The sequence below is a fragment of the Triticum urartu genome, chromosome 7 (genome assembly GCF_003073215.2).
Source record: "Triticum urartu cultivar G1812 chromosome 7, Tu2.1, whole genome shotgun sequence".
Taxonomy (NCBI): Eukaryota; Viridiplantae; Streptophyta; class Magnoliopsida; order Poales; family Poaceae; genus Triticum; species Triticum urartu.
The window spans coordinates 653,899,907-653,925,784 of NC_053028.1; the positions used below are offsets into that span (position 1 = coordinate 653,899,907).

Here is a 25,878-nt window from a genome sequence, read left to right on the forward strand (position 1 = left end):
TCGCTTGCTGCAGCTCCACATATATATTTGCCTTGCCTTTCCTATTAAGCTTAAATAGTCTTGATCGCGAGGGTGTGAGATTGCTGAGTCCCTGTGGCTCACAGATTACTATTACACCAGATGCAGGGCCAGATGATTCCGCTCTAGGTGACGCGCTCGAGCTCAAGTGGGAGTTCGACGAGGACTCTCAACGTTACTATGTTTCCTTTCCTGATGATCAGTAGTGGTGCCCTGTTGGGGGTGATCGGGACCGTGTCGCATGTTGGGTTATCTTTTATTTTGGCGCCGTAGTCGGGCCATGAGTGTTTGGATGATTGTAATGTTATTTATGTACTTGATTGATGTGGCGAGTGTAAGCCAACTATGTTATCTCCCCTTTTATTAATTATATTACATGGGATGTTTGTGAAGATTGCCTAACTTGCGACATAAGCCTTCAATGCGATTATGCCTCTAAGTCGTGCCTCGACACGTGGGAGATATAGTCGCATCGAGGGTGTTACATGGGCCTCAGGGGTTTCTCCAACAATAGGAGTGTGAAGCGCATCCATGTTCCGGCAGCGAAGTTCTTCCCTTCGCAGCGAAGAGAGGGGTTCGGGGCGGTACTCTTCATGAACATGCGACGGATCACCGTCCCCATCGCCTCCGTCTTCACGGGTGAAGCCAGGAGGACTGCATGGTCCATTGACCATCAAAACTTCTGCCGCGGGGTCGCTGCTGTCGCACTCGGATGCAGTCTCTACGGAGCCAGTCGAGCAGGCCGTAGAGAGTTTCGTCGGGCTCGATTGCCACGACTTGGGGAGTGGCCGACTGGAGTGCCACCTCATGCCTCACCCACCACTGAAGCCTCGATCGACCGGAGCGTTTGGTCCGGTGGGCTGCATGGAGGGAAGTCAGCACAGGAGCCGACCGATACTGAGTCGACGGCTGCCTCAGGAGGACGCCATGAATGCACGCGTGAAAGTGCGTTGCCCCACGGACGGGGAGCGCCTCGACGTCAAGTGGCGCTTCCTGGAGCCAAGCGGAGTTGTCGGCGATGAACACGAGCACGCCGAGACGGATCTCGTGGCCCTCGGCCAAACCTCCGCCTGAAACCATGTTGATGGGGATCGGGAAAATCACAACTTCTCCAATAAGTTGCTAAGACACCGGCCCCAAGGTGGGCGCCAACTATCGTGGTTCTAAGTCTGACAGTAGAATAGGGGGGTAGAATGTAGAGGCAAGATCCTAGCTATGGAGGAGTTGTACACGCGAGTTTTACGAGTTCAGGCCCTTCTCGGAGGATGTAACAACCCTACGTCTCGGAGCCCGGAGGCGGTCGAATGGATTATATGCGTGTGAGTTACAGGGGGTGCGAACCCTTGTGCCTGTGGAGGGGGTGGCTTATATAGAGTGCGCCAGGACCCCGGCCAGCCCACGTCATAGAGGGTTTAAGGTACATTGAAGAGAGAACGTTACTGGTAACGCCCGCACTAAAGTGCTATAAATGATAATTAAGCCTATAAGTAAATGCTCGACCGTTGCTCATGTAGAGTGGCTTTGGCTCTTCTATCCGTCGAGTGACTTCTGTGACGGTCGAGTGACATTGATTATTCCGAGTGGAATGTTTCTGGTCGAGTGGATGATGGTACCCTTTGGATGATCCTGGCTTTAGGGTGCTGTCCTAGGGGAGGATGTCTAGGTCAGGTGTATGACCCTACCCTAGGTACGTAGCTTCATCAGGGGGGTTGATCAAGATGTAGAAGAGGGTTGTGATGGTGCTGCAAGGGTTGCTTGTGTTGATTGGAATTCAGTACAATTAGAAGACACTACTGATTTGGTCATTGCACCAATGGCTGACACTGAGATGGCCAATTTTTTTGGCATTCCAGTAGATCTAGTATATGATCAAGATGAGGAAGAGAGGAATGAATCTAGTTTGCCTAATGATGCTAACAGAGATGCTTGTGAAGATGTGGATGGACAGCTGATGAAAGATGCCGCAGATGATGTAGATGATGCACATGAAGATGAGCTTGTAAGTGTGTATGACAAAGAAAATCCTGTTATTGAAGTAGGCAAGTTGTTCCCAAGCATGAAGGAGTTTAGGATGTGTTTCAAGACTTATGCAGTCAAACATGAGTTTGATGCCAAGACTATGTGGACTGACAGAAAAAAAATTGTGCAAGGTGCAGAGGTTTTGATGGAAGCGTCAACCCTTGCAAGTGGTACATAGCTGCTAGAATTCAATCTGATGGAAGTACCATTAGGGTTAATCAAATCCCAAATCCACATACTTGTATTACAAGTTCACAGAGAGTATCAACCATGACATCACAGCTTTGGATTGCAGAAAAGATCACTCCAATTTTAGCCAAGAAACCAAACACTACAGCAAATAAACTTAAAGTGGATTTGGAAAAGCAGTACCCCATTAAGGTGAAGTATACCACAGTGTGGAAAGCAAAACAGAGATCAATGAAAGAATTATATGGTGGTTGGGCAAATACTTTTAGGATGCTTTATAACTTCAAATCAGAGGTGGAAAAGAGGTCACTTGGCAGTGTTGTGGAGATAGATACTGAGGTAACAGAGGATGGTAGAGTTCTTTTCTCCAAGTTTTTTATGGCTTTAAAGCCTTGCATGGATAGCTTCAAAGCATGGTGCCATCCGTATTTGAGCATAGACTCGTCTTTTTTGATAGGCAAATGAAATGGTCAATTGGCAGCATGAAATGCTTTAGATGGACACAACTGGATGTTCCATGTTGCTATTGGTTTGTTTCAGTCAGAGACAGAGGTTTCATGGACATGGTTCATGATGCAGCTGAAAAGATGCATAGGGCCAGTGTCACCTTTGGCAGTACACACAGATGCATATAAAGGGCTAGAAAATGCAGTGAAGAATGTTTTTCCTCATTGTGAGCAGAGGGAGTGCTTTGGCCATATGTGGATGAATTTGATCAAAAAATTCAGAGGGGAAGAATTTGAGAGAATGTGGCCAGCAGCAAGATCTTACACCAAACAAACACATTCATATTATCCTGATAAGATAAAAGAAGCATGTAGTGAGTTTGGTCCATGGTTGAACACCTATAATTCTCCATTGTGGTACAGGTCAGGATTTAACAGTGCCATCAAGTGTGATCATATCAACAATAACTTGGCAGAAAGTTTTAACAACAAGATAAAGCAGTTAAAGAACTTGCCTGTGCATGACATGGTTGACTAGATCAGGATCATGATTATGCGCATGTGGGAATTGAGAAGAAGGATTGGTGATTGTCTGCAAGGGATAAGCTTCCAGCATTGGTACAACAGGTGAGGAACAGGAGCAGGAATCTTACACATTTGTCTGTTGAAAAATCTTCATTGTAGGATGCTGAAGTTAGAGATACCAAGACTGGAAGGAGGCATGTTGTTAACACTGAGTTGCATGACTGCACTTGACTCGAGTGACAACACACCGGGAAACCTTGTGACCATGCCATACTTTTCTTGGCCTCCCAACCCAAGATAAGCATGCACCCATACTTGCATGAATACTACTCAGTGGCAAGATTCAAGGCTGCATATGCAACTTCAATTCCAGCACTTACAGATCAGTCTCAGTGGCCTGAAGTGGAAATTGAATTTCCCATGTGTCCTCTCCTAACAAAAAGAAAAGCTGGCAGGCCTAAAGAGAGTAGATTCAAGGCATGGTTTGAGAAATTTGGAAGTAGTAAAAAGGGAAAGGGGAAGAAGGATGCAAAGCCAAAAAGGACCCAAAAATAGATGCACGTTGTGCCAGAAACTTGGGCATCAAAAAGGATCTCCAAAATGTCGTTACACTCCTGAAAGGCTAAAGTATGTCTACGTTTGTGTTTTTTTTAATTTGGTTGTTGTATTTAATTACTAGCCAAATTACAAGCTTTGTTTTCAAAGAGGAAGCGTGGAGGTCAACCCTTTGTTGTTGAAAATTGCTAGGCAATCAAAAAGGCAATGTAACACCTCGATAGTTATGGTACAATAATCTCATCCTAATGATGCCAGGTCATCATAATTAAAAAAATTGCTAAACCTCACTCGTTTCAAACGGAGTTCAAATACAAAATCAAATAACAAGTCCGATTATAGTTTCTTAAAACAATGACTTAATAATGTTAAAATTTTATAAATATTCAATAACTAATTAAAAAAACAACCAAGATTTTTGGAAATTAGTAAATGCCTCTAAAATAATCAAAACACGAGCTAACAACATTTAAATTAACCGAGTAAAGAAAAACAAATATTTAAACCATTCTAAAATATCTGAAACTTCTTGTGCTAGATCATTACATAGTCTAGTATTTATGCGCCAATAATATTATTTAACAAAATACCCTTGGTTGCTCAAAGAAGGCAAACCAGAAAATAATTTAAAGAAAACAAAAAAAAATTGGGAGAAGGACAAAACCTGGCACTGTGCACTTGAGGCCCAAGTGCACAACACTAGGCCCAAGCCACCACGCCTCCTCCTTCCTCCCCTGTTCACCAGGTCGTGGTGGCCGGCTGCAGCACGTCCAGGCCGCGGATGAGCCACGCGGCGGCCATCTGCCGTGCCCAGAGCCGATTAAGGCCACCCCGACCCCGGCCAAACCCTAGGCGCCCACTCCCCTCCCCTCCCCTCTCGCCCGGCTCCTCTCCACCCGAGCACGCACCCGAGTCGCCTCGCCATGGCCGCCGTCGACCTCGCCCGCCCAAGCGCTCACCATCGCCCCCGCCGCCTAGGATCTCGCCGGGAGGATCGTCGTCGACCCCTGCTTCATCTACGCCGCTGGATCGAGGCCGGGAGGCCACCACGTCGACGTACACATCATCGACCTCGTCTGCCTCTGCCTCGGCCGCCTCGTAGATCCGCCGCCTCTTGTCCTCTCCGTGTTCCTCGAGCTCTTTTCCGCACCGGGGTGAGCTCCTCATCCTCCCCCCTGCTTATCCCCTTCGACCCATCGCCGTAAGCCGTCGTCCGCTACCTCCCGTGGCCGCGCCCGGAGTTCGCTCCTGTGTGCGGGCTTCCGCGCCTCTGGCCATGTCCGGCCACACCCAGGACGAGCCCGCCTGCAGCCACCTCCGCCTGCCCGCGCCTAACCTCACTGCTGCTGCATCCTGCTACTGCGCCGCTGCTGCTGCTACGGCTTCTTCTGCTGCTGCTCCTCTCATATGCGCGCGCCCGCAGCCGTCGATTGTTGTCGCTGCTTGTTGTTGTCCTGTGCTGCGCACTGCTGTTGTTGCCCTTGCGTTGCTGCTCCTCATGTCGCCGCTGCTCGGCTATTGCCTATTGCCGCTTGCTGCTGCTAGTACTTGGCCATGGCTGCCAACGCCCCATGTGTGTGCTTGTGCGTGAGCACGGCCACACAGTGGTTGGCTAGTGCCACTCCTGTATGGGGCCGGGCCTAATTAGATTAGGAGCTAAACACTATTAATGTCATCCTACTACTAATGGTCACTGACGTGGGGCCCCGCTGCGTGAAGAAAACAATTAAAATCATCTAATTGAAGGAAAGTCAATGACACACGGGACCCACTGCTACCTTTTGAGCACTGCGTTGGTTTTCCTTAAAGAGGAAAGGGTGATGCAGCAAAGTAGCGTAAGTATTTCCCTCAGTTTTTGAGAACCAAGATATCAATCCAGTAGGACGCCACGCTCAAGTCCCTTGCACCTACACAAACAAATAAGAACCTTGCAACCAACACAATAAAGGGGTTGTCAATCCCTTCACGGCCACTTGCAAAAGTGACATCCAATAGAGAAGATAAGATAATATTTTTGGTATTTTTATGATAAAGACTAAAAGTAAAGAAAGAAAAATAAACGGCGCAAGAAATAGCTTGTTGACGGGAGATTAATATGATGAAAAATAGACCCGGGAGCCATAGGTTTCACTAGTGGCTTCTCTCAAGATAACATAAGTATTACGGTGGGTAAACAAATTACTGTCGAGCAATTGATAGAATTGAGCATAGTTATGAGAATATATAGGTATGATCATGTATATAGGCATCACGTCCGTGACAAGTAGACCGACTCCTGCCTGCATCTACTACTATTACTCCACGCATCGACCGCTATCCAGCATGCATCTAGGGTATTAAGTTCATAAGAATGGAGTAACGCTTTAAGCAAGATGAGATGATGTAGAGGGATAAACTCATGCAATATGATATAAACCCCATCTTTTTATCCTCGATGGCAACAATACAATACGTGTCGTTTCCCCTACTATCACTGGGATCGAGCACCGCAAGATTGAACCCAAAACTAAGCACTTCTCCCATTGCAAGAAAGATCAATCTAGTAGGCCAAACCAAACAAATAATTCGAAGAGACTTGCAAAGATAACCAATCATACATAAAAGAATTCAGAGAAGATTCAAGTATTGTTCATAGATAATCTTGATCATAAACCCGTAATTCATCGGATCTCGACAAACACACCGCAAAATAAGATTACATCGAATAGATCTCCAAGAGAACCGAGGAGAACTTTGTAATGAGATCCAAAGAGAGAGAAGAAGCCATCTAGCTAATAACTATGGACCCGAAGGTCTGAGGTAAACTACTCACACATCATCGGAGAGGCTATGGTGTTGATGTAGAAGTCCTCCGTGATCAATGCCCCTCCGGTGGAGCGCCAGAAAAGGCCCTAAGATGGGATCTCACGGGTACAGAAGGTTGCGCTGGTGGAATTAGGTTTTCATGGTGCTCCTCGATGGTTTGGGGGTACGTAGGTATATATAGGAGGAAGAAGTAGGTCGGTGGAGCCACGAGGGGCCCACGAGGGTGGAGGGCGCGCCCCCTGCCTCGTGGCCTCCTTGTTGATTTCTTGACGTCCACTCCAAGTCCTCTGGATCACGTTTGTTCCAAAAATCATGCTCCCAAAGGTTTCATTCCATTTGGACTCCGTTTGATATTCTTTTTCTACAAAACACTGAAATAGGCAAAAAACAGCAATTTGGGCTGGGCCTCCGGTTAATAGGTTAGTCTAAAAAATAATATAAGGGTGTATAAATAAGCCCATTAAACATCAAAAACAGAATATATAATAGCATGGAACAATAAAAAATTATAGATGCGTTGGAGACGTATCAAGCATCCCCAAGCTTAATTCATGCTCGTCCTCGAGTAGGTAAATGATAAAAACAGAATTTTTGGTGTGGAATGCTTCTTAGGATAATTTTCAATGTAATTCTTTTTATTGTGGCATGAATATTTAGATCCGAAAGATTCAAGATAAAAGTTTAATGTTGATATAAAAACAATAATACTTCAAACATGCTAACCAAGCAAGTATGTCTTATCAAAATAACATAGCCAAAGAAAGCTTATCCCTACAAAATCATATAGTTAGGCTATGTTTCAATTTCGTCACACAAAACGTTCTCATCATGCATATCCCCGATGACAAGCCGGGCAATTGGTTCATACTTTTTAACGTGCTTCAGCCTTTTCAACCCTTACGCAATAGATGAGCACAAGCCATGGATATAGCAATATGGGTGGAATAAAGTATAATGATGGGGGTTATGAGAAGACAAAAAGGTTGAAAGTCTCACATTGACGCGGCTAATCAATAGGCTATGGAGATGCCCATCAATTGATGTCAATGAGAGGAGCAGGGATTGCCATGCAACGGATGCACTAGACCTATAAATGTATGAAAGCTCAACAAAAGAAACTAAGTGGGTGTGCATCCAACTTGCTTGCTCACGAAGACCTAGGGCATTTTGAGGAAGCCCATCATTGGAATATGCAAGCCAAGTTCTATAATGAAAAATTCCCACTAGTATATGAAAGTGACAACATAGGAGACTCTCTATCATGAAGATCACGGTGCTACTTTGAAGCACAAGTGTGGAAAAAGGATAGTAAAATTGTCCCTTCTCTCTTTTTCTCTCATTTTTTGGGCCTTCTCTTTTTTCCCTTTGGCCTCTTTTTTTATTTACTCCGGAATCTCATCCCGACTTGTGGGGGAATCATAGTCTCCATCATCCTTTGCTCACATGGGACAATACTCTAATAATGATGATCATCACACTTTTATTACTTACAACTCAAGAATTACAACTCAATACTTAGAACAAAATATGGCTCTATGTGAATGCCTCCGGCGGTGTACCGGGAAATGCAATGAATCAAGAGTGACATGTATGAAAAATTATGAATGGTGGCTTTGCCACAAATACGATGTCAACTACATGATTATGCAAAGCAATATGACAATGATGGAGTGTGTCATAATAAACGAAACGGTGGAAAGTTGCATGGCAATATATCTCAGAATGGCTATGGAAATGCCATGATAAGTAGGTATGGTGGCTGTTTTGAGGAAGATATAAGGAGGTTTATGTGTGATAGAGCATATAAAATTGATAACCCACAAGTATAGGGGATCGCAACAGTTTTCGAGGGTAGAGTATTCAACCCAAATTTATTGATTTGACACAAGGGGAGCAAAAGAATATTCTCAAGTATTAGCAGCTGAGTTGTCAATTCAACCACACATGGAAACTTAATATCTGCAGCAAGGTATTTAGTAGCAAAGTAATATGATAGTAGTGGTAACGATAGCAAAAGTAACGGTAGCAAAAGTAATATTTTTGGGTTTTATAGTGATGGTAACAGTAGCAGCGGAAAAGTAAATAAGCGAAGAACAATATAGGAAAAACTCGTAGGCATTGGATCGGTGATGGAGAATTATGCCGGATGCGATCGATCATGTAACAGTCATAACCTAGGGTGACATAGAACTAGCTCCAGTTCATCAATGTAATGTAGGCATGTATTTCGAATATAGTCATACGTGCTTATGGAAAAGAACTTGCAAGACATCTTTTGTCCTACCCTCCCGTGGAATTGTTCATTCCTCTCAACAAACTAATGGCGAACCATGGCATTATAATCTAGGTAAGCAGGAGGTAACTCAATATAATTTCCATGTATGGGTATATTAAGATAATTAGCTATACAAGTTGCGTAAATTCCACCAAACAAATCTCCACTTACACACTGTTGTGATGCAACCTTCGTGCAATAATCGCCTCCAAGTTATATTGTTTATCACATAATACTGCATTCTTGAGGACACTAAGATCTGGAACGCACATGTGACAAGCCTCATCTTTACCGTTAATGCATCTCCCAATGAAGATAGAAAAATAATTTATGGAAGGGAAATGAATGCTCCCTATGGTAGTTGTGTGATTTCCCTAGATTCCCCCACAGTAATACTAGTAAGAAAGTCTTTATATTCAGATTTGCGAGGTTCACTAACATTGCCCCACTGTGCGAGTTTACAAGCAATATTAAAATCTTCTAGGTCCATGGTATATGATTTATCATAAAGATCAAATAAAACAGTGTGAGAATAGCGCGAGGATGTAAATTTAAACCTTCTCACAAAGGAATCAGTTAGGTAGCGGTACTGCTGGCACTTATCTGACATGAAGTCCTCAAGATCAGCATTACACATATACGCGTCAAATTCATCCTTGATGCCTGCTTGGACCATAAACTCCTCTGACGACCATTCACAAGGCCGCACTTGGGCTTCCCTCGGTGGTTCATCGTCCGGCTCACGTATCGCGAGCCTTGGTCCTTGCTTCCTTGAGGAACCACCTTGGTACATTTTCCTAAACATTTTGCTTCCTCTGAAATTTTTAGTGAATCAAACCCAACAAGATTGATAGCAACTACTCCTACAAGTTCCTATATGCCATATAATGCATTAAAACTACTTTTGACCACATAAATTTGACATGCAAGGTCAAGAACAGGGTCACGTAAGTAGCAAAAATTTGTAATAAATAAATCACCAGAACAAAAACTAATTGGACCATTGGAGGAGTCACATACCGAAGAAAAATCCACCAAAACAGTTTTGTGAATGGAGCTTTGAGCAAGGAGATCGAAAATGGCAACAAGATGAGCTAGAACTCGGGTTTGAGCTGTGGGATGATTTTTTCTGAAGGAAGACGAAGTGTGTGGGTGCTGGAATAAGTGGAGGGGGCCCACGTGGGGTCCACGAGGCAGGGAGGCGCGCCCCAGGGGGGCGCGCCCTGGACCCTCGTGGCCAGGTGGTGTGGCCCCCTGGTGTGTTCTCAGTGCCAATAATTTTTAAATATTCTACAAAAAATCATATAACAATTTCAGGACATTTGAAGAACTTCTATTTTTGGGGTATTTTTTTATTGTAAGGATAATTCAGAAAACAGACAGAAAATACTATTTTTGCTTTATTTAATCTAAATAATAGAAAGTAAAAGGAGGGTACACAGATTTGTGCTTTCTAACTTCATCCATCTCATGCTCATCAAAAGGAATCCACTAACAAGGTTGATCAAGTCTTGTTAACGAACTCTTTCCGAATAACATGAAACCGAAGAATTTTCGAATAACACTAGGTTACCTCAATGGGGATATGCATGTCCCCAACAATAAGAATATCATATTTCTTCTTGACAGTAGGAAGAGGGAATTCAAAACCTCCAAGTAATCATTGAAATTTTTCCAATAGAATTGATGCTGTTGACTTGAGGTTGTTTCCTCGGAAAGTGTACCGTATGCTCATTACCATTAGCATGAAAAGTGACATTGCCTTTGTTGCAATCAATAACAGCCCCTGCAGTATTCAAAAAGGGTCTACCAAGAATAATAGACATACTATCGTCTTCAGGAATATCAAGAATAACAAAGTCCGTTAAAATATTAACGTTTGCAACCACAACAGGCACATCCTCACAAATACCGACATGTATAGCAGTTGATTTATCAGCCATTTGCAAAGATATTTCAGTAGGTGTCAACTTGTTCAAATCAAGTCTATGATATAAAGAGAGAGGAATAACACTAACACCGGCTCCAAGATCACATCAAGCAGTTTTAACATAGTTTCTTTTAATGGAGGATGGTATAGTTGGTACTCCTGGATCTATTAAATTTCTTTGGTATTCCACCTTTAAAAATATAATTGGCAAGCATGGTGGAAATTTCAGCTTCCGGTATCTTCCTTTTATTTGTAACAATATCTTTTATATACTTATCATAAGGATTCATTTTAAGCATATCAGTCAAATGCATACGCAAAAAGATAGGTCTAATCATTTCAGCAAAGCGCTCAAAATCCTCATCATCCTTTTTATTGGATGGTTTAGGAGGAAAAGGCATGGGTTTCTGAACCCATGGTTCTCTTTCTTTATCGTGCTTCCTAGCAATGAAGTCTCTCTTATCATAACATTGATTCTTTGATTGTGGGTTATCAAGATCAATAGCAGGTTCAATCTCTACATCATTGTTATTGCTAGGTTGAACATCAACATGAACATCATCATTAATATTATCACTAGGTTCATGTTCATTACCAGATTGTGTTTCAGCATCAGAAATAGAAATATCATTGGGATTCACAGGTGTGTCAACAACAGGTTCACTACAAGCATGCAAAGTCATATCATTTTTCTTTTTCTTCTTTTTAGAAGGACTAGGTGTATCAATATTAGTTCTCGGAGAATCTTTCTCAACTCTCTTAGGGTGGCCCTCAGGATACAGAGGTTCCTGAGTCATTTTACCCCTCTAGTCACAACTCTAACATCATTATCATTTTTCTTATTATTTAATTCATTGAGCAAATCATCCTGTGCTTTAAGCACTTGTTCTACTTGAGTGGTAACCATAGAAGCATGTTTACTAATAAGTTTAAGTTCACCTTTAACTCAAGACATATGATCACTCAAGTGTTCAACCATATAAGAATTACGTTTCAATTGTCTGCCAACATAAGCATTGAAGTCTTCTTGTTTAACAATAAAATTATCAAACTCATCCAAGCATTGGCTGGCAAACTTAGTAGATGGGATATAAACCTTATTAAATCTATAGAAAGAATTTACCTTCACTACCTGTGTCGGCTTATCAAGACCATGTATTTCTTCAATAGGTGGTAAATTCTTAACATCTTCAGCTTTAATACCCTTTTCTTTCATAGATTTCTTTGCCTCTTGCATATCTTCAGGACTGAGAAATAGAATACCCCTTTTCTTCGGAGTTGGATTAGGAGTTGGTTCAGGAAGTGTCCAATCATTATCATTACTCAACATATTATTCAATAGGAATTCAGCTTGATCAATAGTTCTTTCCCTGAAAACACAACCAACATAACTATCCAGGTGGTCTCTAGAGGCAGCTTGTTTCTTATGAGCGTGGAAATATTTAACAGAGAAGTAATAAATCATATCCTGGGGACTACGCAGACAACCAGGATCAATATAATTAAACCATGTTTTATCATTACCCATTAACGAGAACGGAAATAACTTAAGGATATAGTAGTAACGAATTTTTTTCCTCATTAGAGAATAGGGTGGCTATATCATTCAATTTAGTAAGATGTGCCACAGTTTCATATTCATAGCCATAAAAAGGATCAGATTAAACCAAAGTAATTATCTCAGGATCGACAGAGAAATCATAATCCTTATCAGAAATACAGATAGGTAAAGTAGCGAAAGCAGGGTCATATTTCATTCTAGCATTCGAAGACTTTTCTTTCAGCTTAGCTAATAGTTTCTTAAGATCATATCTATCTTTGCAAGCTAAAAGATCTCTAATAGTTTCTTCATCCATAACATAACCCTCAGGCACATCAGACAATTCATATCTAGGGGGAGAATCTTCATTATCACTTTCATCAATATTATCAGTTTCAATAATTTCATTCTCTCTAACCCTGGCAAGTTGTTCATCAAGAAATTCACCTAATGGCAAAGTATTATCAAGCATAGAAGTAGTTTCATAATAAGCATCATGCATAGCAGAAGTGGCATCATCAATAACATGCGATATATCAGAATGAATAACAGGTGTAGGTGTCACATGTTTACTCAAAACAGAAGGTGAATCAAGTGCAGAGCTAGATGGCAGTTCCTTACCTCCCCTCGTAGTTGAGGGAAAAATCTTGGTTCTTTCATCTTTCAAGTTCCTCGTAGTAATCAACAGATATAAATCCCAAGTGACTCAAAGAATAGAGTTATGCTCCCCGACAAAGGCGCTAGAAAATAGTCTTGATAACCCATAAGTATAGAGGATCGCAACAGTTTTCGAGGGTAAAGTATTCAACCCAAATTTATTGATTCGACACAAGGGGAGCCAAAGAATATTCTCAAGTATTAACAGTTGAGTTTTCAGTTCAACTGCACCTGAAAGACTTAATATCTGCAGCAAAGTATTTAATAGCAACGTAATATGGAAGCAGTGGTAACGGTGGCAAAAGTAATAGTATTGGTTTTGTAGTGATTGTAACAGTGGCAATGGAAAAGTAACTATGCAAAGATCAATATGTGAAAAGCTTGTAAGCAATGGATTAGTGATGAATAATTATGTCGGATGCGATTCCTCATGCAACTGTTATAACATAGGGTGACACAGAACTAGCTCCAGTTCATCAATGTAATGTAGGCATGTATTCCGAATATAGTCATACGTGATTATGGAAAAGAACTTGCATGACATCTTTTGTCCTACCCTCCCGTGGCAACGGGGTCCTATTGGAAACTAAGGGATATTAAGGCCTCCTTTTAATAGAGTACCGGAACAAAGCATTAACACTTAGTGAATACATGAACTCCTCAAACTATAGTCATCACCGGGAGTGGTCCCCACTATTGTCACTTCGGGGTTACCGGATCATAACACATAGTAGGTGACCATTGACTTGCAAAATAGGATCAAGAACTCACATATATTCATGAAAACATAATAGGTTCAGATCTGAAATCATGGCACTCGGGCCCTAGTGACAAGCATTAAGCATAGCAAAGTCATAGCAACATCAATCTTAGAACATAATGGATACTAGGGATCAAACCCTAACAAAACTAACTCGATTACATGGTAAATCTCATCGAACCCATCACCGTCCAGCAAGCCTACGATGGAATTACTCATGCACGACGGCGAGCATCATGAAATTGGTGATGGAGGAAGGTTGATGATGACGATGACGACGGATTCCCCTCTACGGAGCCCCGAACGGACTCCAAATCAGCCCCCCCCGAGAGAGATTAGGGCTTGGCAGCGGCTCCGTATCATAAAACGCAATGAATCCTTCTCCCTGGTTTTTTCTCCCCGAACGTGAATATATAGAGTTGGAGTTGACGTCGGTGGAGCCTCAGGGGGCCCACGAGGCAGGGGGCGCCCCAGGGGGGCGCCCTGCACCCTCGTGGATAGGGTGTGGGCCCCCTGGTGTTGATTCTTTTGCCAGTATTTTTTATTTATTCCAAAACGTGTCTTTGTTGATTTCCAGGTCATTCCGAGAACTTCTATTTCTGCACAAAAATAACACCATGGCAATTTTGTTGAAAACAACGTCAGTCCGGGTTAGTTCCATTCAAATCATGCAAGTTAGAGTCCAAAACAAGGTCAAAAGTGTTTGGAAAAGTAGATACGATGTAGACGTATCACAACGTGCAACCAGCGACATGCTTTTTTGCTACAACATGTTAGGTTGATCTCCTCTGTGCTGTCCCAACGGCCTGCCAGGCCCTTGGTCAATGCGCCCTGACCGGGGGCGCCCAACCCATTATGGTTGATAGGCCCCTGTGACCCGCGCTATATTAATAGAGGTGGGGGCCGGGGCATGACTGACGAAGTTCATCGCCGCCACAAACCCCACCTACATGCCCTACCGATCTAGGGTTAGCGCGATGCTCACGGGAAGCACCACCATCCTCGCCCACTCTCCGCCATCACCATGCGCCACAGCACCACGATGGCCTCTGGATCGAGCTCGTCTGCACAAGGAGAAGGTAGGTTTACCAGATCTAATCTAGCCTAGTGATGCAAAAGTACATCAATGGTATCAGACTGGCTAGGATCTAGATTGGTTTTGGTATAAAGAACAAACAGAGAAAGAAAAGTTTTCCTCCATGAACCCTAACCCTAAAAGAACAAGAGGGGCAAAGGGCAAAGAAATCGTGCCGCCGCAAGGCCGCGCTGTTCGTCTTGATTCGGACGCGCAATGGCAAGCCGAGGCCTCCGGAAGAAGAATCACCGGAGCAAACAGTTGCTCGTCGGAAAAGAAAAGAAAAAGACAAAAAAGGGGGGGGGGTTAGCACCGCGGCCAAATCCCTCGACGGCGGCACGCTCACCGCTAGGGAGGACGCGCGACTGACGAGGAGGATGGCCATGGTGCAGAGTTGCCGCGCTCCTCTTCCACTCTCTCACGCTGAAAAGGAAAGGGGGGGACCCCGCTGCGTCTTTCTGTCTCTCTCTTGGGAACGGAGAGAGGAGGAGAAGGGGAAGGGGCTAGCTGGTCGAGCTACCTCCCTGGCTCGCCGCTCTGCCCTGGCTTGCCGCGTCGGCGTGGCTCGAGAAGCCTGAACCGAGCGGGCGGGCGAGAGAGGAGCGGGCAAGAGAGAGGCGCGATGGGGGCTGAATGGCGCTAGGGTTTTCGGGAGGGGGTGGAAGCAACTGTTTTACTCGCCTGATCTGCACGGACGACCGTCGGATTCGATCCGATGGCAAGCAGCGAGCGGCGCCCACAACGGGCCAAATGGGCCGAAAGTGGCAGAGGCCGGCGTCGGCAGCGCGAGCGTAGGAGCCGGTCCAGGCCAGTCACCGCGGGCGCGCGCGAGCCGAACGAGCTCTGAATGGATGGACCGTTTTCGGCCAGCACATGCCGCGTTTCATTTTATTTATTTGTCTAGTTTTCTGGGCAAGTTACACTATAGTTTTTCTGTTCAAAATAATTCAGAAATTTTTTTGTTTAGAAAATATAAAAGTAAACAAAAAAGTTTCTGAAAATGAAATAGGAAATTTTCAGAAAAAAAATGTTCATGAATTTTATAATGAAAATTTAAAAAGCTCATGATTTTTTATTAGGTCAAAGAAAAGTTTATGTAAAATGTAAAAAGTTCATGAATTTTTATTCATGTTTTTCTACTGCGTAAATAATTGATAGTGCTCTTTTACAAAGAAAATAAAGTTTATATAGTATTAAGTTTTTAAGAGAATGTTAAAGTGATTATTAAAATGAATATGATTATGTTATTTTTTATGACCAACGTTGTTAATAACATGATCATGTTTTATTCTTGAAATTTAAAGGTGCATTTATTTCAAATATTTTGCCCAACGGTAATATAGATTTAATTGCATAGACAATTGTATGTTTAATTTGACCAATTTTAGATTAATGCATATGATTGTTATACTGATCTCACTTAAATTGTGATTTCAGGAGGCTTTTACTTGATGAGTTGTCTAAAAGATGTTTCGACACTCATAGGTGACAATTACACTGAGTGGAGGAAGAAAGTCGAACTGGCATTTTTCTGTGCTGACCTGGACTGGGTTATGGATGAACCACAGCCGGTCAGACCTACAGAGCCAGTAAGAGAGGCCACTGATGATGATGGTGCGTGGGCTAAAAAGAGGGGGATTATGCTCCTTTGGAGATGTCATACATCATAGAAAATCAAAAGTGGGTCAATGCAAACAAAAAGTGCATGACATTTATAAAGAATACAATTGAGAGCACCATTGTAGGCTCCATTGCAGAGTGAACTTCCGCAGGGGAGTTGCTTACAAAGATAAAGAGCCAGTTCACTGGCTCTTCAAAGATATATGCCACCCAGGTGTTAAAGCAACTAGTGACAGAACGCTACATAGGTGGTAGTCATGGAATAAGAGAGCACATCCTCACGATGAGCAATATGGCAGCAAAGCTAAAGCCCATGGATAAGGATCTGGAGATCAAACCAAGGCTCCTGGTCCACCTGGTCATGGCTTCACTGCCAAAGGAGTTTGAAACGTTTGTTGTAAACTACAATATGTCACCTGGAACATGGTACATTGAAAAGACAATAGCAATGAGTGTCCAAGAAGAGGACGGACTCAAAACCTCGCATGGTGGTTCACTCAACTATGTGAGGGATCACAAGAAAAAGAATTACAATCAAAACAAAAAAGTTCTCCTTCAAAGCCACAAGGGAAAGCACCCTATCAGCATCAGCGTCAGCAACAATCTTTCCCAGTGGACAAAGACACTGGTCTCCACTGTAAGAAGACCGGGCATTACAAGAAATACTGTCCTGATTGGCTAAAGTCAATCATGGCAAAAAGAGGTAACAATATAGTTTCATTTGTAAATGAATCCCTGTATACACAGTTTTCAAAATCCACTTGGTGGATTGACTCAGGAGCAACTGTTCATGTTGCAAATTCTTTACAGGGATTTCATTCGACGCGGACTACGCTAAGAAGCGAAAGACGCATTGAAGTGGCAAATAGAGTTGAAGCAAAAGTTGAAGCTGTCGATGATATCTCCTTGGAGTTAGCTGATGGATTCAATCTTCTACTTAGAGATGTTTTATTTGTTCCATCATGTCACAGAAACTTAATAAGTGTTTCTTGCTTGGACAAAGATAATTATGAATGTTATTTTGGACATGGCAAGTGTGCCATTTGGTTAAATAATGCTTATGTGGGTGATGCTTTACTACACGATGAGCTTTATTTGTTATCACTTCCTGAAAAAGTTTATTCCGTTTGCAATGTGAAAGAACATGTTTCCGCGTCGAATAAATAACAAAAGAAAAGAAAGAGAACATTTGACTCATTGAAATTATGGCACTGTCGCTTATGCCATATTTCGAAGGGGAGAATAGAAAGATTAGTCAAAAGTGAAATTCTTGCTCCGTTAGAATTCTTAGACTTAGAACAATGCATAGATTGCATTAAAGGAAAGTACATAAAACAAATCAAAAAAAGGTGCAATCCATAGCACAGACACACTAGAAATCATTCACACTGATATTTGTGGACCATTTCTGGTGAAAGTGTGGATGGATATGACTCGTTCATAACATTCACAGATGACTACTCTCGCTATGGATATATTTATCTAATCAAAGAAAGATCTGAAGCATTGGACAAATTTAAAATATTCAAAGTTGAAGTTGAAAATCAGCATGATAAAAGAATAAAGATAGTAAGGTCCGACCGTGGGGGAGAGTACTACGGTCGGCACACTCCATATGGCCAAGTCCCTGGACCTTTTGCGGAGTTCTTGCAGGAGACTGGCATAGTAGCCCAGTATTCAATGCTGGACGAGCCTCAGAAAAATGGAGTAGCTGAAAGGCGCAATTGTACACTTATGGATATGGTGCGCATCATGATGAGTTATTCCAACTTGCCATTGGGATTACGGATGGAGGAGCTTAAAACCGCCATTCACATTCTCAATAGAGTACCAAGCAAGTCGGTGCCCAAAACACCGTACGAGCTATGGACAGGAAGGGTGCCCTCCCTACAACACTTCAGGGTGTGGGGGTGCCCTGCTGAGGCCAAAATGTTTAATCCAAACATTGCAAAGTTAGATTCCAAAACAATGAGTTACCACTTCATTGGCTATCCGGACAGATCAAAAGGTTTCCATTTCTACTGCCCAGACAGATATACAAAGTTTGTAGAAACGAGACATGTAGTCTTCTTAGAGGAAGAAATGATGAGGGGGTGCTTGGTAGCTCGGAAAATTGATCTTGAGGAGAAGAGGGTGCATGCACCTAATCCGATGATTCAGGAGCCATTTTTCTCACTACCAGTTGCAACTCCACCCATGACAACTATGGGGGTAGACCCGGAACCTGTCCGTCAGGAGCCGACTGAACCCGTTGTTGAGCATGAAAGGGAGGTGCAACAACAAATTTTAGAAGAAGTGCCAGAAGTTGAGGCACAGAATGTGCCAGAAACTAAGGACCTTAGAAGGTCTACGAGACACAAAAAGTCAGCTATTTCTACTGATTATAAAGTTTATAACACGGAAATAGTTCATACAGAAAAAGATCCCACCTCATATGAAGAAGCCATGAGAAGCCCTCATTCATCAAAGTGGATGAAGGCAATGGAAGACGATATGAAATCGATGACTTCCAAAGATGTTTGGGACTTAGAGGAAATTCCTAAAGAAGCCAAAACAATAGGCTATAAATGGGTCTACAAAATTAAGTATGACTCTAAAGGGAATGTAGAAAAGTATAAAGCAAGACTTGTGGCAAAAGGATTTACACAAGGAGAAGGGATAGATTACAATGAGACATTTTCTCCAGTCTCATGTAAGGATTCCTTTAGAATCATAATGGCATTAGTTGCTCATTTTGATTTAGACTTACATCAAATGGATGTAAAGACGCCATTTCTCAACGGGGATTTAAAAGAAAATGTCTACATGAAACAACCCAACGGTTTTATCATGGAAGGGAAGGAAAATATGGGATGCCGCCTGAAGAAATCCATTTATGGATTAAATCGAGCCTCTAGACAGTGGTATCTAAAGTTTAACCAAACGATTAAAAGTTTTGGATTTAAAGAAAATATTAAGGATAATTGCATTTATGCAAAGTTTAAAAATGGGAAATATATTTTCCTAATCTTGTATGTGGATGATATCCTGCTTGCTAGCAGTGATGTTAGTCTACTACAGGTAACAAAGAAGTTCTTATCCTCAAATTTTGACATAACAGATCTTGGTGAAGCATCATATGTTTTGGGCATAGAAATTCACCGAGATAGGAACAATGGAGTCTTAGGACTATCGTAGAAAGCATATTTAGAAAATGTTCTTAAAAAGTATAATATGCATGCGAGTAAAGCCACACCTGCTCCTATAGTCAAGGGCGATAGTTTTCGGAAATTCCAATGTCCCAAGAACCAGTATGAGATCGATCAAATGAAAGCAGTACCATATGCTTCGGCAGTTGGCAGCTTATAGTATGCACAAGTGTGTACTCACCCTGACTTAACTTTTATCACCGGGGTACTCGGTAGATATCAAGAGAATCCAGGCATAGAGTACTGGAAGATGGTAAAGAAAGCATTGCGTTATGCGCAAGGCACGAAGGACTACATGCTAATATACAGGAGAAGTGATTCCCTTGAGATAAAAGGGTATTCAGACGCAGATTTTGCGGGGGACAAAGTTGATAGAAAATCCACGTCGGGATATGTATTCACCCTCGCTGGGGGAGCTATTTCATGGAAAAGCTCCAAACAATCGATAGTTGCATCATCCATGATGTATGCAGAATTCATAGCATGCTTCGAAGCCATGGGGCTGGCGATATGGCTAAAGAAATTTGTACCCGACTTGAAAGTGGTAGATTGTATTCACAAACCACTAAAGATGTACTGTGACAACCAGCCCACAGTATTCTATGCTCACAACAACAAGTCGAGTAATGCTGCCAAAACAATAGAGATAAGGTATTATGTTGTGAAAGATAAAATCCAGGATCAAACTATAAGTCTCGAGCATATAAGGACAAAAGATATGCTTGCGGATCCGCTAACGAAAGGCTTACCACCCAATGTGTTCAAGGAACACTTAGCAGGCATGGGTTTAAAGGAAAGCCTTATGATTCCTGGATAGGCCCAAAAAAGGAACAAAGATTTGTTTCTGAACAAAACATATGTTGTAGTTGTATGATTCTATCGACAATTAAGCTGTGACGATGAAACATGCTCTATCTACCAATATGTGACGAAACAAATAAACTAGAAAGCATAAGGTTAAAAGTGTTGAGATCAAGGGGGAGAATGTTAGGTTGATCTCCTCTATGCAGGCCCAATGTCCTGCCAGGCCATTGGTCAATGCGCCCTGATCGGGGGTGCCCAACCCATTATGGTTGGTGGGCACCTGTGACCCGCGCTATATTAACAGAGGTGGGGGCCGGGGCACGACTGACGAAGTTCATTGCCGCCATAAACCCCACCTACACGCCCTACCGATCTAGGGTTAGCGCAGTGCTCACGGGAAGCACCATCACCTCGCCCACTCTCTGCCATCACCGTGTGCCACATCACAACGATGGCCTCTGGATCGAGCTCGTCTGCGTAAGGAGAAGGTAGGTTTACCGGATCTAATCTAGCCTCGGACGACCGGCCGAGCGCTCAGCCGGTCGCCCCTGGCTCGCTTGCTCTGTCACGCGAGGAACAGGCTAGCACATGCGTCTGGTGGGCCTGCAGCTTATCTCTTCTCTGACGAGCGCGGATTCACAGCAGCCCCCTCCTCCCCTTTTCTCCCCCGACGAGCGTGCGCCTCCTCTCTCCTCCCCTCCCACCCCCACCCCACAAGCGCAGATGGCTGCTACATCCAATCACGTTGGAGGTGCGCCCCTCGACGCCGGCGACCTTGTTTTTGCTCCAGCCGGCAAAGATTGCAACGGATCCCTGTGGTTTGCTACGAACACAACGCCGAATGGTACAACCACCTGCCGGGGAAGCTACAACTAGCGTCGAGGGAAGCTACAATGCGCAACCAGCGACATGTTTTTTTGCTACAACCGACTTTGCTTTTTGCTACTTCTTCTGCCTTTCTTTTTTGCTACAACCGAGGCTGACCGCAGGCGGCAAGCATGGTGACCGTGGGCGGCGAGGACAGGATCGCGGATTTTTGCTACATGCTACAACCGGCGTTGCAATTTGCTACTACCGGCATCCAATCCGGCTGCAACCGGCATCGTGGTTTGCTACATCGCACAATGATATTCTGATTTTTGCTACAATCAGCATCATGTTTTGCTACAAACATACTGCAAAATGCTACAACCGGCAGATGCTACAATGGGTACTGGTATAAGATAGAAGGACGAGAACGAAGATGCTACAATGGTGGATAGAAAATGCTACAACCATGTACACAGATTGATACGAGTAAATAAGCACTGTAATGTGACGATGGGATGGATGCTGGGACGACGAGCGGCTGCCCGAGGACGAGGATGACGACGCGGCGGTAGCTTCAAGATTGCAAACGAGGTTTTTCACGCTGGAACCGGCGAGGATCCGTGTTACAAGCTCCATGGATAAATTTCTTTTTCGAATCGTGGGGGTAGGTTTTGCGAGGGCGGTGACCACCGGCAGCTGGCGGCGAGCCCGGGTGTGCTGCGGTGCTTTGAGCCCGATCGCCTGGCGGCGGATTACGGTGGAGGTCAATGGCGCTCGCTGTAGCCTGTCCTCTTCGTGGCGGATGCAATTTCTGCAGGAGAATGATTGAGGAGAACGACGAAGCAACGACCATATCTGATGGCTAGCTGATGTTGCATCGTACGGAAGCGCGGTGACCGGCCCAAATTTGGGTCGGTGCGCCGGCGCCTAGTAATCTCCTTTAGCATAAGCTACTGTCCTAAAGATCTTCGGCTTCCAAACATTCGGCACTAGCTCGCCCACATGGATCTCACCAGGAAGACACCAACCTGCACAAAACAGAGGTAACTTCGCCATCCACAATTGCCAGCTCTCTTCAATCTCACAGAATGTACATCTCCAGAAATAATATCAAAACCCATGAATCAGGGTGCGGCATTCAGTTCTAGGCAATTGGCCTATATAATACTCCCTCCATTCCACAATGTAGTACTTCCTCTATCCCCGTGCTTCAACTTTGACCGTAAATTTAACTACCAAGACCAATTGTGGCGGGAGCAAAAATTATATCAGTGAATTCGTATTCGAAAGAAGTTTTCAATTATATAATTTTTTCTCCCGCCGCAGTTGGTCTCGTTGATTAAATTTATGGTTAAAGTTGGACCTCGGGAAGCGCGGGCGCACTATATTTTGGAATGTAGGGAGTACACAGAAATGAGATTAATATCATTGGTATCTAACAGTGATAGATGAGATTTTTTTGAATTTTATTCCCAATTTCAGTGACAAGGTGTTCATAAGAACCCCCATTATACTCTCTTTTTTGCGGCAAAACCCCCATTATACTCAGAGTGAAACACACAACATTTGTGTGGCAGAAGCTAGATGAGACAATCATGTCTACACAAACTCATGCCTTAAACTCCACCTTGTCAATGCTTGCCATCGACGAGCACAAACTCACAGTAGACCATTTAGCACAATATTACATTGAAGTGAACTGGAAATAGTTGGCCACAACATATACTTTTTCTGCCCACAACATATAATTTTTTGGCCACAACATCTGCATATGTACATAAGCAAGTTCTTAATGTCATTGAACGATGGACATAACCGCATAAAGTAGAACTAGACAAATATGCCTGGAAAGTGCAAGCAGATACAATACTATGCACCATCAAATCTTGGCCAAGATACACTTCAAATTTTTCTCCCATGCGCAGCCTTGAGAAGGTCGATCACCACCAGAGGGCAGCTTGCCTCGAGGTGCTTATACCCCTCCGTCGCCAACACAGCATCAAGAGTGGCAGGAGTTCTGATAATGAACTGAACACATCTTGTCTTGAGCTCTGGGCAATTGTGCTGCTCGGCTAAAGCCAAAGTTGTTGCCGCCGTGTCCACGTTGATGCTACTAGAGAGCTTACCGGCACATATGTGCTTGAGCCTATCCAGTCCACACCTGTCAGCAGCAGCAAGCAGATGCTGAGCCATCACAGTCACCGCCTTTGCATCTGCCTCCTCCTGCTGTTCATACTCTGCCTCGTCCTCCGCATCCCACTCCCGCTGTCTGAGTTCTGGCATGGTGTCTGTGTAGATGAACTGAAGCAGGGCCTTGAACACCTCAGCATCCATGTCCTTGATCTCCACACATTGCGAGCACTTCTCCTTCATGTCTCCAAAAAACTCGGCCATAAAGACAGGGGACCTTGCGGCGACAATGAGCTTGTGCGCAGAAAAAGATTCGCCGGACACGAGAAATGTGACGTCAGCTCCTGTCTCGCTCTGAAGGAGTTGAGCCAATTGCAGGTGCAAGTCAGACGATGGCAGATGCAGTTCTTCAAGGGCCGTTTCCTCTCCTATTTCCTTGAGAACATCAAGGGTGCACTGCACACTAAAAGAGTCATCCTTGACATATCCCAATCCTTCTAGCTTAATTCTCTCTGAGCTATCTTGGGGCTTCTTGAATGTTATTCTCTGAGAAACTTCATGGGATGGCTTAGGCACTCCTCTCTGATCAACCAAGCAAGCGCGAAGAGTCGTCCTCACAGCGCTGGCTCGTGGTTCACTGAGAAAGATAAGACGGAGCGCCACGAACGTGCTCAAACCCCTCGAGTCCACGACGTTTGGATCATAGATTAAAATCGCGGGAGAAACGATTTCACGGCGGCCTCTCCAAGCAGCTATAGCGGAGGCCATAGCGGGCAATAACGGCAAATAGCGGAAACTTTTCTGATCGGAGAGATGATTTCTGGAGGGTTTTACTGATTTTTGAGCCATTTAGAGGGATATGTGGAGGATTTCGCGGCAGCTGCCATAGCGTAGCGGCGAGGCTCCAGGACAGCTATAGCGCAGCTATCGCGGCTATTTCGCGGGCTATTTTAATCTATGGTTTGGATATAGAAGGATCTCCCACTCATACCCGTCCACAATCCATCTGTACTTGAAGCAATAGTCGCTGCCGATGCCCGACATCATGCTAACGCCGTCGATCTTGAGCAGCCGCACCGAGCGCAGGACTTGTGTGAGGTTGAAGTTTGTGGCCAAGGGTGAAGCTTCTTCTGCGGGGAAAATCATGTTTTTCTGCGTGGGAATGATTATTGTGGATCAGTACAGTTTACTTGGAAAAAAAACTTCCGCCGTCGTCTCACCATCATCAGTCATCACGTCGTTGAGAGCAAGCGACGAGCAAAGCCTGTGCCAAGGACGACTCACCGTGCCACCGGAGAAGAACGTTAACCCGCCTGGTCGCGACATGCTTGTCAGGCGGCCCGCAGCTTTGCTATGTGGGCGGGGCCTTGCTTACGCGTCGCGCCGACGGAATAGACGGCGAGGGGGGGTCGGCTCTCGGCTGCTGTCCCGGCGTCCTGACGAGACGGCGAGGGCTGCTGTTGTAGGGGAGATCAGCGGGAAGGGAGAGGCTGCAAGCAGAGATGAGGGAGTAAAGCAAGAAGAAAAGGACTTCCGCAGTTGCGCTGGCGAGTCTCGTTGACGTAACGTAGGGAGACTGGGAGAGTGGAAGGTGACTGTAAAAAGGAAAGTTTCGCTCAGATGGGGCCTTTTCGAGAAAAAAACGAAAAGAAAAGAAGAGAAAAGGACATTTAGTCATTTACAAAGTAAAACTCCCACCACACCCGACCTAACATTTTATTCTTCCTGCCCAATGTTTCTAAGGCTTTTATCTTTTTTTCTTGACCTCTATGCGAAGAGTGTCTATTCTATTTGATAACCATCCGGGAAGCAGTACAAACGTCATCTAAGAGCATCTTCAACGGCCGCGCAACACGCGGCGCTTTAAAAAAAACGTTTACAGCGCCGAATAGCCAGCTTTTGTGAGCCGCGGAGCACTGGCTTCAGCGGCCGCTGCAAAAAATTGCGCGCGCGTCACTTCGGTAGACACGCTAAACTACAGCGCAAGCAAGGAGCCGCCGCTTTGCAACATGTTCATTTTGAGGACAATATAGTGATATTTCAAACATCAAAACAAGATATGGCATAGTTTAAAACCATCCAACCAAGTTCATGACATAAAAGTTCACAAAGACAAATGGCACATCAACAATCATGCCGCACCTCATCTTCGTCCTTCTCTTCCTCCGATTTTTCATCCTCATCTCAAGAAGATTCTTCCTCCTCCTCTTCAGTGTATCACGCAGGGAGGGAGGTATGTGAAGGTATGTGAGGCACACCGGAAGTCGACATGCCTCCACCCATGTCACTGGGAGGTGCTCCCATGCCTACCATGAGAGACGCAAAACTCATGCCTCGCATGGTAGATCCGAAGCCACCCATGCCTCCCATGCCCCCCCATGGTAGCTCCGAAGCCACCCATGCCTCCCATGCCACCCATGCCGCCCATGCCACCCATGCCTGCCATAGTAGCTCCCATGCCTCCCATGACCGTGGCTCTTTTTTGGACCAAGACTTCTTCACGGGCAAGATTGACGTACTTCTTTTGCTTCT

The 25,878-nt window shown here is 44.2% G+C and overlaps 1 protein-coding gene across 1 annotated transcript; it reads right to left on the reverse strand.

Moving 5' to 3' along the window:
• Window positions 1-22,881: 22,881 nt before the first annotated feature.
• On the reverse strand, window positions 22,882-24,867 carry LOC125522193 (BTB/POZ and MATH domain-containing protein 1-like). The gene is made up of 2 exons (XM_048687282.1): window positions 24,631-24,867; window positions 22,882-24,498 (listed from the first exon to the last, which is right to left on the reverse strand). Exon 2 carries the CDS (start codon window positions 24,193-24,195, stop codon window positions 23,119-23,121), a length of 1,077 nt encoding a protein of 358 aa, XP_048543239.1. The 5' UTR covers window positions 24,196-24,498; window positions 24,631-24,867; the 3' UTR covers window positions 22,882-23,118.
• Window positions 24,868-25,878: the final 1,011 nt, after the last annotated feature.